Raw genomic sequence first — 13,148 nt, 5'->3', positions numbered from 1 at the left:
GAAGGGCAAAAAATTTGTATTATGAGAACAGATTATCCAACTTACAAGGCGATATAAAAAAGACCTGGAAAACCCTATCAGAAATTCTAGGGACAAAAAAGATATCACGAAATAGAGAAATAAAATTAGCAAAATCAGATGAACCCCAACTCCTACCAACAGAAACAGCAAACAGACTCAATGATTTCTTCTCCACTATAGGACAAAACCTTGCCAATAAAATCCCAAGCTCAGATACCCCACCAAATGACTACCTCACTGGCAACTACCCGAACACACTGTTCCTAGCTCCGACTAACCCATACGAAGTCTCCCTTATTATCAACGCACTAAAAAACAAGGCAGGAGATTTAAATACCTTACCACCCTTTATATACAAAAAAGTGTCACAAGTGCTATCACCAATCATTGCAACACTCTTTAACAAATCCATTGAATCCTCCACCTTCCCTACAGTTCTCAAAATAGCGAGGGTCACCTCGATCCATAAAGGAGGAGACCAGAGTTGAATAACTATAGGCCAATATCCAACTTACACCCTCTCTCAAAAATCTTCGAAAAGTTAATTCATAAACAAATCTACTCCTACCTCATCTCCCAAAACATACTCAACCCCTGCCAATTTGGATTCAGGCCTAATAAAAATACTAATGATGCTATTATACACATGCTAGAACACATATACACTGCAATAGAGAAAAAAGAAGTCCCACTGGGGATCTTCATTGACTTACGTTAAGCTTTTGATACAGTTGACCATGACTTGCTCCACATGAAATTATCACACTGTGGTATAAGAGGGCACTCCCTCAACTACCTAAAGTCATACCTCAGCAACAGAAGCCAATATGTGTACACAAATGGGGCAACTCTTCCGCACAACCAGTTACAGTTGGTGTCCCACAGGGAAGTGTCCTTGGCCCTCTTCTCTTTCTCCTATACATAAATGACCTACCAAATGCTTCGCAATTACTCAAACCCACACTATTTGCAGATGACACTACATACGTCTTCTCTCACCCGAGCCCAGTCACGCTAGCCAATACTGTAAATACCGAATTACAGAAAATATCTATCTGGATGAGGACTAACAAACTTACACTAAACATTGACAAAACCTACTTCATTCAGTTTGGTAACAGAGCTACAGATGTCCCTCCTAACATAATGATAAACGGATCACCTATCACAAAGCTAACAGAGGGAAAATTCTTAGGAATCCACCTTGATAATAGACTCAAATTTCATACACATATACAACAAATTTCTAAGAAAATTTCCAAGACCGTAGGCATACTATCGAAGATACGGTACTATGTTCCACAGTCAGCCCTCCTGGCCCTATATCACTCTTATTTACCCCTATCTCACCTATGGAATTTGTGCATGGGGCTCAACAACAATTAACCATCTCAGACCACTAATTACCCAACAAAAGGCTGCAGTCAGAATGATAACAAATTCCCACTACAGGCAGCACACTCCACCAATATTCAAAACACTAAACCTACTCACCATACAAAACATCCATACTTATTACTGCACCTATTACATACATAGAACACTTAACTCTGATATTAACCCTCCCCTCAAACATCTCCTTGCCAACCTCAACAGAACACATGACCATAACACAAGACACAGATCACTCTTTGATGTTCCTCGTGTCCATCTCACGCTATGCAAAAACTCAATGCACATAAAAGGCCCTAAAATCTGGAATTCATTACCTGTAAATATAAAAGAAACACTACCTGTTTATAAATTCAAGTCTCTTCTCAAAGATCACTTACTCACCCAAAACCAAATAAATACTGAATAACTGAACCTTATAAATTGTACATCGTAAATGTTTCTCACAATTATATCACATAAATGTTAAACCTAAGACCCAATCTAACTTTATTATTTTTTAAATACACTACCTAACAGAATACTTCATTCTACTGAATGTACAACAATGCATGCAACCATATGACCTGTCTTTGTAATACTCATTTGTGCTTTATTGTTATCTGTTTACAATAATGTTTTATCACTGATTACATCATTGCTTAGTTAATCTTAAGTTTATTTTAAGCCTGCCCGTAATGCTATGCATACAAGTGGCTTTGGCATGCTGCTCTTACCTGTATTTTTTTTGTACCTCTGTATGTATGTTCAAATTATTAAATAAATAAACAAATAAATAAAAATAAATAAATAAATAAAAGTATTCAAGGACTTATAAAATCCTACACTACTGTGAAACTGGGAAAAAAATGCCTGCCACTGATCGAATACCAATTTTTTTTACTAGCTGTCAATCATATAAAGAAAATGAATGAGACATAGTCATATGGCATTTCCCCTGACTTAGTTAAACATGAGCCAAAAGAGCTCAGATAATGTTGGATGGAAGTGTTGTCACACTTGCAATTCGCCCTTTTCATTCTACACAGTTGTTTACTTTTGTTGCCATCAACAGCTATTCCTGTCAGTCACAATGGGTTGAGAGGTGCTTTATATGAAGGATGAAGCTTGTCTCATCACTCTCCAGTATAAGAGAGTCTCTTCGAAGAATAGCAAAGATAGGCAGAGATGCACCCCACAGTTTATTCAGAACCTCAACAGAGCTGCAAGCAATCTGCCTAAAGACATCACTCCCAACAAGAAGAAAGAGTGGGAGGTCCCAGAAGGCCACCCTATGCACTGATGCCCTTCTGAAGAGAGAAAGTTTGTTAAACCTTACAATTACTGCTCAGGAATTATAGAACAAGCATCCTGATGTACGAGAAGAAACAGGTCTGCACACATTGCAACACTGTCTACAAAAGGATGTTTGGACTCCTGTTATTTATACTTCTTAATATGAAGCGAAGAAGTCTATAAGCTTTATTAAGAATTCTATTAGCTTTATTCCAAGAATTCTATTAGCTTTATTTCAAAAGTTCTATTAATTTATTTCAAGAATTCTATTAGCTTCATTCTAAGAATTCTACAGGTCCTCCATCATAAATCCGGCATCACTGGGACCTGTAGTGTGCAGGATTACAGAATGGTTAGGTTAGAATAACCAACTTGACTTACACATAGTTCATTGAACATCGGCAAAAAAATCGAACATTTCCGCTATTTTGAGCTCAATTTCAAGGCACTTTTCGTCATGAAAGCAATCAAAATCATGTCTATTTCTGTAATATGTCTTCCATTCTATCAAATGAGTCAAAAAAATGAGAATACAACCATAAAAACCATACAAAAATATACTGCAAAGAGGTGGCTAATGGTTGTGAGGTGAACTCCCTGATTTATCGTCTGTCTTTTTTTTATTTTTGTTGTACGTTAAGAAGAATCTTTCCATTATACATTACCCAAGTTTCAATGAGATAGCCCAACAAACAACCGAGAAAAAAAAATATTTACAAAAAATCATATATTGCAAACCCAAGCCAGGTACTGGGAATAAGTCACTTTGTCTGACTTTTTTGGGTTATCCTAGGTTCTCTATACATACACTGCTATGTATGATAATCTATGTAATTGTATTTGTGTATACCTGAATAAACTTATTTACTTCTAGTCTGTCAATTGAGTACAAGAAACCTCCTATTCACTTATTTCAACTACCCAATAAAGTGGTCAGAAATTGGCAATTTGGCTGATTTCACACAAATTTCAACAGATGCCAATTTGAAAATAGGGTCCAGAATAAACAATGCAGACATTCCTGGCACTAAAATAACATTTTCTCTGTTCATTAGTCACGGCTACAGGCCCTCTTATACAGTGGACCCCCGGTTTACAATATTATTTCATTCCAGAAGTATGTTCAGGTGCCAGTACTGACCGAATTTGTTCCCATAAGGAATATTGTGAATTAGATTAGTCCATTTCAGACCCCCAAACATACACATACAAACGCACTTACATAAATACACTTACATAACTGGTTGCATTGGGAGCTGTTCGTAAACCGGGGGTCCACTGTATTACTCTTGCTTACATTTGGAATTTTTATTCACAAAAAAATAGAAGATTTACTGTTATGCAGACTGCCGCATTATCATAATAATTGTATAAATAATGTCAACCCATTCTTGACTTCTTACTGGAATTTGGAATTGCAGGCGGACAGGTATTGGACGGTGACGTCATTTGTTTACTCTTGAGCTTTGCTAAAGAATAGAACATTTTCGCTACTGTGAGCGCAATTTCAAGGTACTTTTCATTATGAAAGCAATCAAAATCATATCTATTTCTGTAATATATCTTTCATTCTATCAAATGAGACCAAAAAAATGAGACTATAACCATAAAAACCATACAAAAATATACCGCTAAGCGGCTGCTAATGGCTGAGAAGTGAACTCCGCTATTTATGGTCTGATTTCTTTCATTTTTGGTGTACGTTAAGAAGTATCTTTCCATCATACATTGCCCAAGTTTGAATAAGATAACCCAACAAACAACTGAGAAAATAATAATAATAATAATAATAATAATAATAATATCTTTATTTACTACACGTATGTGTACATGGTATACAGGCCTAGCTGACATCAGTGACATACTACTATATAGAAAGCCACTTGTTATGCACAGTATTTCAAGAAAATTAGGTCAGTGTCCCAGGATAACACCCACACTAGTCGACTAACACCCAGGTACCCATTTACTGATGAGTAAACATAGACAACAGTTGTAAAGAAACACGCCCAATGTTTCTACCCTGGCTGGGAATTGAATATTTACCAAAAATCATATATGGTTAACACAAGCCAGGTACTAGAAATAAGCCACATTGACTTTTATGGGTTATCCTAGGTTCTCTACACATATGCTGCTATGTGTGATAATCTATATAGAGAAAATAACTTTTTTGTTTCAGGTTTATGGTGCAGTACGAGTGTATATCACAGTTAGCCCTGTGCTATACTCCGTTTTCTCTAATACAGTGGACCCCCGCATACCGTTGGCCTTACATAACGTTAATTCCGCATACCGCTACATTTTATCACTAAGATTTTGCCTCGCATACCGCTAAAAAACCCGCTCAACGCTGTTCGTCTGAGACGCGTCTATGTGCGGCCTGAGCCACGCTCACATGTTCCGCCGGTGGCCTTGTTTACCAGGCAGCCTCCGCGGTCACATCCAAGCATACAATCGGAACATTTCGTATTATTACAGTGTTTTTGGTGATTTTATCTGCAAAATAAGTGACCATGGGCCCCAAGAAAGCTTCTAGTGCCAACCCTACAGCAATAAGGGTGAGAATTCCTATAGAGATGAAGAAAAAGATCATTGATAAGTATGAAAGTGGAGTGCGTGTCTCCGAGCTGGCCAGGTTGTATAATAAACCCCAATCAACCATCGCTACTATTGGTGGTACAGCTGCTGCTGCTGCCGTACCACCATCAGCTGCTGCTGCTGCTGCACTGTCAGCTGCTGCTGCTGCTGTAGGACCGTCAGCTGCTGCTGCTGCTGTAGTACCGTCTGCTGCTGCTGTAGCATCGTCTGCTGCTGCTGTAGCACTGTCAGCTGCTGCTGCTGTTGTATCACCATCAGCTGCTGCTGCTGCTGCTGTAGTACCGTCTGCTGCTGCTGTAGTACCGTCTGCTGCTGCTGTAGCATTGTCTGCTGCTGCTGTAGCACTGTCAGCTGCTGCTGCTGTTGTACCACCGTCAGCTGCTGCTGCTGCTGTAGCATCGTCTGCTGCTGCTGTAGCACTGTCAGCTGCTGCTGCTGCTGCTGCTGTAGCACCGTTGTTGGTGTGGCTTATTGAGAATACCAAGAAACAATTAATCCCAGAGGATTTGCCACCCAGGATAACCCAAAAAAGTCAGTGTCATCAAAGACTGTCTAACTTATTTCCATTGGGGGTCCTTAAACTTGTCTCCCAGGATGCAACCCACACCAGTCGACTAACACCCAGGTGAACAGGGAAAAATGCCTGGAACTAGTGCTCATATTGGTGAATTTAAAGCCAGCAAAGGTTGGTTTGAGAGATTTAAGAATCATAGTGGCATACACAGTGTGATAAGGCCTGTTCTGGAAGAAAATGCCAAACAGGACCTACAGTACTCAGGAGGAAAAGGCACTCCCAGGACACACTGTCTCATCAGTCATTGCTGCATCTTCAATAAAGGTAAGTGTCATTTATTCTTCATTTAGTAGAGTAGTACATGCACAATATATATTGTGCATGTACTACTCTACTATTGTGCATGTATCCTTCTCTTTGTGTGTAGGAAAATGTATATTTCATATGGTAAAATTCTTTTTTCATACTTTTGGGTGTCTTGCACGGATTAATTTGATTTCCATTATTTCTTATGGGGAAAATTCATTCGCATAACGATAATTTCGCATAACAATGAGCTCTCTTGCACGGATTAATATCGCTATGCAGGGGTCCACTGTATAAGCCCCCAAGACAGGGATAGGAGAATAGTATTTATATACCATATCCTCTTCATACCTCCGTCGACTGCTCGGTATTATGCAAAATATTATTTATTCTGGAGTATTTAACATGTTTTATGTTATTTATGTTGTTTATTATGTCATATTAGATCAATTGTGATAGGCAAATAAGCTGTAGTGTTGATATTAGCGTAATAATAAAGCATATTCTCCTGCATCATGAGACTGAGCTCATGGCAACCGACAGTGGCTTCAAAGCCACCTTATCTTTAATGGATAATGTACTGTGTTGGTGCTTTACATAATGAGAAGCATTTCTTTTATTCATTGGAACCATGGCTAGGGCTAAAAGCAAGCAGGTTAAAACAATAAATGGAGAAAAAGAAATTAGGATGACTTATGCCAATAAAATCCCAAGCTCAGATACCCCACCAAATGATTACCTCACCGGCAACTACCCGAACACACTGTTCCTAGCTCCGACTAACCCATACGAAGTCTCCCTTATTATCAACACACTAAAAAACAAGGCAGGAGATTTAAATACCTTACCACCCTTTATATACAAAAAAGTGTCACAAGTGCTATCACCAATCATTGCAACACTCTTTAACAAATCCATTGAATCCTCCACCTTCCCTACAGTACTCAAAATAGCAAGGGTCACCCCGATCCACAAAGGAGGAGACCAAACAGAGTTGAATAACTATAGGCCAATATCCAACTTACACCCTCTCTCAAAAATCTTCGAAAAATTAATTCATAAACGAATCTACTCCTACCTTATCTCCCAAAACATACTCAACCCCTGCCAATTTGGATTCAGGCCTAATAAAAATACTAATGATGCTATTATACACATGCTAGAACATATATACACTGCAATAGAGAAAAAAGAAGTCCCACTGGGGATCTTCATTGACTTACGTAAAGCTTTTGATACAGTTGACCATGACTTGCTCCACGTAAAATTGTCACACTATGGTATAAGAGGGCACTCCCTCAACTACCTCAAGTCATACCTCAGCAACAGAAGCCAATATGTGTATGCAAATGGGGCAAACTCCTCTGCACAACCAATTACAGTTGGTGTCCCACAGGGAAGTGTCCTTGGCCCTCTTCTCTTTCTCCTATACATAAATGACCTACCAAATGCTTCGCAATTACTCAAACCCACACTATTTGCAGATGACACTACATACGTCTTCTCCCACCCGAGCCCAGTCACGCTAGCCAATACTGTAAATACCGAATTACAGAAAATATCTACCTGGATGAGAACTAACAAACTTACACTAAACATTGACAAAACCTACTTCATTCAGTTTGGTAACAGAGCTACAGATGTCCCTCTTAACATAATGATAAACGGATCACCTATCACAAAGCTAACAGAGGGAAAATTCTTAGGAATCCACCTTGATAATAGACTCAAATTTCATACACATATACAACAAATTTCTAAGAAAATTTCCAAGACTGTAGGCATACTATCGAAGATACGGTACTATGCTCCACAGTCAGCCCTCCTGGCCCTATATCACTCTCTTATTTACCCCTATCTCACCTATGGAATTTGTGCATGGGGCTCAACAACAAGTAACCATCTCAGACCACTAATTACCCAACAAAAGGCTGCAGTTAGAATGATAACAAATTCTCACTATAGGCAGCACACTCCACCAATATTCAATACACTAAACCTCCTCACCATACAAAACATCCATACTTACTACTGCACCTATTACATACATAGAACACTTAACTCTGATATTAACCCTCCCCTCAAACATCTCCTTGCCAACCTCAACAGAACACATGACCATAACACAAGGCACAGATCACTCTTTGATGTTCCTCGTGTCCATCTCACACTATGTAAAAGCTCAATGCACATAAAAGGCCCTAAAATCTGGAATTCATTACCTGTAAATATAAAAGAAACACTACCTGTTTATAAATTCAAGTCTCTTCTCAAAGATCACTTACTCACCCAAAACCAAATGAATACTGAATAACTGAACCTTATAAATTGTATATCTTAAATGTTTCTCACAATTATATCACATAAATGTTAAACCTAAAACCCAATCTAACTTTATTATTTTTTAAATACACTACCTAACAGAATACTCCATTCTACTGAATGTACAACAATGCATACAACCATATGACCTGTCTTTGTAATACTCACTTGTGCTTTATAGTAACCTGTTTACATTAATGTTTTATCACTGATTTCATCATTGCTTAGTTAATCTTAAGTAATTTTAAGCCAGCCCGTAATGCTATGCATAGTAAAAGTGGCTTTGGCATACTGCTCTTACCTGTATTTGTTGTACCTCTGTATGTGTGCTCAAATTTTTAAATAAATAAATAAATAAATAAAAAAGTAGCGCCACCAAACAGTACCAGCAGAGTGGTGTGGCGACCCTGGAAATTTTAAATTATGCTAGCCAAAATTAGTGCCGAATAACTGAAGGAACCGAATAACTGATTGCCGGATTTGTGATGGTGGACATGTATTAGCTTTATTAAACCAAGAATTCTACTAGCTTTATTCCAAGAATTTTATTTAGCTTTATTACAAGAACTGTATTAGCTTTATTACAATAATTCTATTAGCTTTATTAAAATTCTATTAGTTTTATAAGGTAACCTGAATAACACTATATTCATTTATACTATCACTCATAACTAGAGTGTTGTGGGTTATTACAATTTCATGTCCTAGTTTCATTATTTTATTATGTTAGACCCAAGGCCCCTAGAACTGTATAGCTTTTGCTCTGCCCATTAACCATTAGATGACATCAGCCTGTTGGGGCTTTTATACTATAGTTTAATGACTCACAAAATCATAATAACATGACTCCAAACAAACCACAGAACAGGTGGGGTTTGAACCCACACAAATGAGTTTTACGATTCACACACCATGGTTTCAAACCCCATCTGTTCTGTGGTTTATATAATTTAATGTTAAAAGTTTAACCATTACCTCGTCTATCTTGTACATAAAACATAAAATATTATACTGAATACATTTTTATACCATGTGGTTTAGTTACTTTCCTTAAGCCTAGAGCCAGCATCAGTTGGTATCCTTTGTATTTACCTAACAGCACTGACAGGTTAACCAAAGCTACTCATCTAATTTAACTTTGAGTATCTTATTGTACATATAATACCAGTAAGAGAGTTTTTTCTTTTAGAAAGTTGGCACTATTTCTTATTCAAAAGCATCAATTTATAACAGTACAGTAGGATACCCACTATATTCATCCAGTTCTACTGTGTTTCATTCCCCTATTTTGTTTAAACAAAATTTTACTAACCTTGGCAGACATCCCACCTGAACTCTCTTCCTTGTGCTTCATAAATATATTAGCAAGATCTTTTTCTGTCAAATCAAGTAAGCCAGCCTGAAAAAAAAAATATTTTTGAGCTGTTCATGTTAAACAAATATTATTCAGCAGTTTAAGGATATTACTGGCTTATATACAGTGGAACTTTTACTTACGAGTTTAATCCGTTCCGTGACCTTGCTTACATCTGGATTTGCTCGTTTGTAGAGTAAATTTTCCTCATTTAAATTAATTGAAATGGAATTAATTTGTTCCAGTGGAATTCCAGGCACGACAAAATACTTCAATATTTCCCTAATATCAACTCTATGGCATAATAAACAATATTAATAACATAGAAACATGATATATACCTAGAATGAATGAAATATGTCATTACATATGTGAGTAGTGGTAGCAGAGGCGGTAGCCACTGTTGTTGGGGTGTTTAGGGCCACCACAGCAGCCATTCCTGCTGACTACATACCTTCCCATGCTTTTATTAAAACAGAAAATGGAGTGTTTGTAAGGCAAACTGTATTAGATTACGTAGTTTCATGAGGAAAATAATAATAATACTAATACTAATTTACCTTGGAGAAGAAATGCTGGTGATTGATGGTGGAGAAAAGATGCTGGCGAAGGTTGATGAGAGAGACGAGATGCTGGGCACATCTGCGTATGCTGTCAGGAGTTCATTTCGTTTCATCCTTTTTCTATTGCTTAACTGCTACATTCTTAATGCTACACTCTGAATGCTACACTTTTAACACTTTCACTCTTTTGGTCGTATACATATGCCATGCGAGCCAATGTGTTTGACGTATTAATACACCAAAATTCAAGTGGCTTCAAATCAAGCAGGAGAAAATTGGTAGGCCCACATGTGAGAGAATGGGTCTCCATGGTCAGTGTTCGCCATATAAAAAAAATCGGGGAGACAGTGGTGCACTGTGGGAATGCCATTTCAGTAGTCCTTGTTCAGCATGCCTAGTGGTAAGAAATATATCTTGGACCCTTCTCTTTCCAAGTGATTGCTCTAACACAGATGGAAGTGTCAATGAAGATCAATTTCATGGTTTTGAGGGGTTTGTGACCAAAAGCAATGCCCAGGATACCAGAAGAAAGAATGAAAGACAGAGAAAGGAGAATGAAGGAGAATGAAAGAGAATGAAGGAGAATGAAGGAGAATGAAGGAGAATGAAGAAGAATGAAAGAGAATGAAAGAAATAGAAAGAAGAATAAAGGAGAATAAAGGAGAATGAAAGAGAATAAAAGAGGAGCCAGTCTATCAGCATCCTGTTGGCCAACATTAGAGGTTTCATTACTAATGTTGGAGAGCTCACACATAGTTTTGTGAACACTCGACATCCTGACATGATAGCTGTTGTTGAAACATTTTTGGATGACAGGACTCCAGAAAATTTTGTAAGAATTGTTGGCTACACCTCATGGATGAGAAGAGACAGGCAAGGGCAAGGAGGAGGTGTTGCTGTGTGCTTCTCTAAAAGTGTTCATGCCCAGCACATTGATGTTGCCACCCCTGCACATCTTGAAATGATGTTCTTCAAGCTCTGCATAAACACTAGTACCTCTGTACTAGCATGTGCAATGTACAGACCTCAGTGGCAATATGCAGACCCCATCAACTTCCTAATGGAAAATATTGACTCCCTTCTGCTACAACACAACTGTCAACATATCATAATTGTTGGTGACCTCAACCAGCACCTTATACAGAGGGACTTTGATGACCTTCTTGCAGTGTTTGACATGAGAAACTTTGTTGATTTCCCTACTCACATCTCTGGCTCTTCCCTTGACCCAGTAGTGAGTAATCTGGCAGAAGGCACAGTCACTTGTCAACCTCTCGGCTACATTGGATCGTCTGACCACAAGGCTGTTTTTACGACACTTAAGATCCCAACAGAACGAGGTGAGGAGTCCACACGCACAACCTGGCTATGGGAAAGAGGTAATTGGCCAGCCCTTTAATCTGAGCTCGCCACCACCGATTGGAATGCTCTTCTCCAAGGGGATGTTGACAACCAAGTGAAAGCCTTCACTGGACACATCCTTAATCTACAACAAGAACACATTCCTCACCGGCAATATGTGACGAAGCCTACAGATCAGCCTTGGTTTGGCTTTCATTGTAGAGAGGCTCCTACTGCTAAGTACAAAGCATGGCGAAGGTATAAGAGACATCCTACCACCTATAACAGGAACTTGCACAGGCAAGCCTGAGAGACATATGGGTGACGTTCAAAAGTGGGCCATTGCTAAATGGAAGGTGGACACTAAAAGAAAGCTAGCATCAGGTAGGGTAGGCTCCAAAACCTGGTGGTCCCTGGTCAAGGACAGACAAGGTTATCTGCCTGATGAACTCATTCCACCTCTAAATCGACAGGATGGGACCACCTCTACTAGTAGTCAAGAGAAGGCGGACCTCTTTGCTGAACACTTTGCTACCAAAATGCAAGTTCCTGATCCAGCAAGGGACCCTCCTTGGCTAGCTGCAAGAACTGTGTCACAACTGTCAGACTCATGGAACTCTGTGTTCATCAAGAACTGCAAGAAGCCCCTATCACGAGCCTTTTCCATCCTATGGAGAGGGAGCATGGACATGGGGGTCGTCCCTCAGTTACTAAAAACAACAGACATAGCCCCACTCCACAAAGGGGGCAGTAAAGCAACAGCAAAGAACTACAGACCAATAGCACTAACATCCCATATCATAAAAATCTTTGAAAGGGTCCTAAGAAGCAAGATCACCACCCATCTAGAAACCCATCAGTTACACAACCCAGGGCAACATGGGTTTAGAACAGGTCGCTCCTGTCTGTCTCAACTACTGGATCACTACGACAAGGTCCTAAATGCACTAGAAGACAAAAAGAATGCAGATGTAATATATACAGACTTTGCAAAAGCCTTCGACAAGTGTGACCATGGCATAATAGCGCACAAAATGCGCGCTAAAGGAATAACAGGAAAAGTCGGTCGATGGATCTATAATTTCCTCACTAACAGAACACAGAGAGTAGTCGTCAACAGAGTAAAGTCCGAGGCAGCTACGGTGAAAAGCTCTGTTCCACAAGGCACAGTACTAGCTCCCATCTTGTTCCTCATCCTCATATCCGACATAGACAAGGATGTCAGCCACAGCACCGTGTCTTCCTTTGCAGATGACACCCGAATCTGCATGACAGTGTCTTCCATTGCAGACACTGCAAGGCTCCAGGCAGACATCAACCAAATCTTTCAGTGGGCTGCAGAAAACAATATGAAGTTCAACGATGAGAAATTTCAATTACTCAGATGTGGTGGACATGGGGAAGTTAGGTCTTCATCGGAGTGCAAAGCAAATTCTGGCCACGGAATGGAGCGAAACGC

The 13,148-nt window shown here is 39.1% G+C and overlaps 1 protein-coding gene across 12 annotated transcripts in view; it reads right to left on the bottom strand.

Moving 5' to 3' along the window:
* Nucleotides 1-13,148, bottom strand: part of LOC128686323 (protein fantom) — a 286,463-nt gene that overhangs the window by 94,863 nt on the left and 178,452 nt on the right. For all 12 annotated transcript variants that reach the window (XM_070085930.1, XM_070085936.1, XM_070085933.1 and 9 more), the window contains one exon: nucleotides 9,744-9,830. In XM_070085930.1, coding sequence (XP_069942031.1) covers nucleotides 9,744-9,830 — 87 coding nt within the window. The remainder of the gene's footprint in view (nucleotides 1-9,743; nucleotides 9,831-13,148) is intronic.

The sequence above is a fragment of the Cherax quadricarinatus genome, chromosome 17 (assembly GCF_038502225.1).
Source record: "Cherax quadricarinatus isolate ZL_2023a chromosome 17, ASM3850222v1, whole genome shotgun sequence".
Taxonomy (NCBI): Eukaryota; Metazoa; Arthropoda; class Malacostraca; order Decapoda; family Parastacidae; genus Cherax; species Cherax quadricarinatus.
Note: the sequence above shows the minus strand (reverse complement) of the source record. Positions and strands in the feature narration are given on the sequence as shown.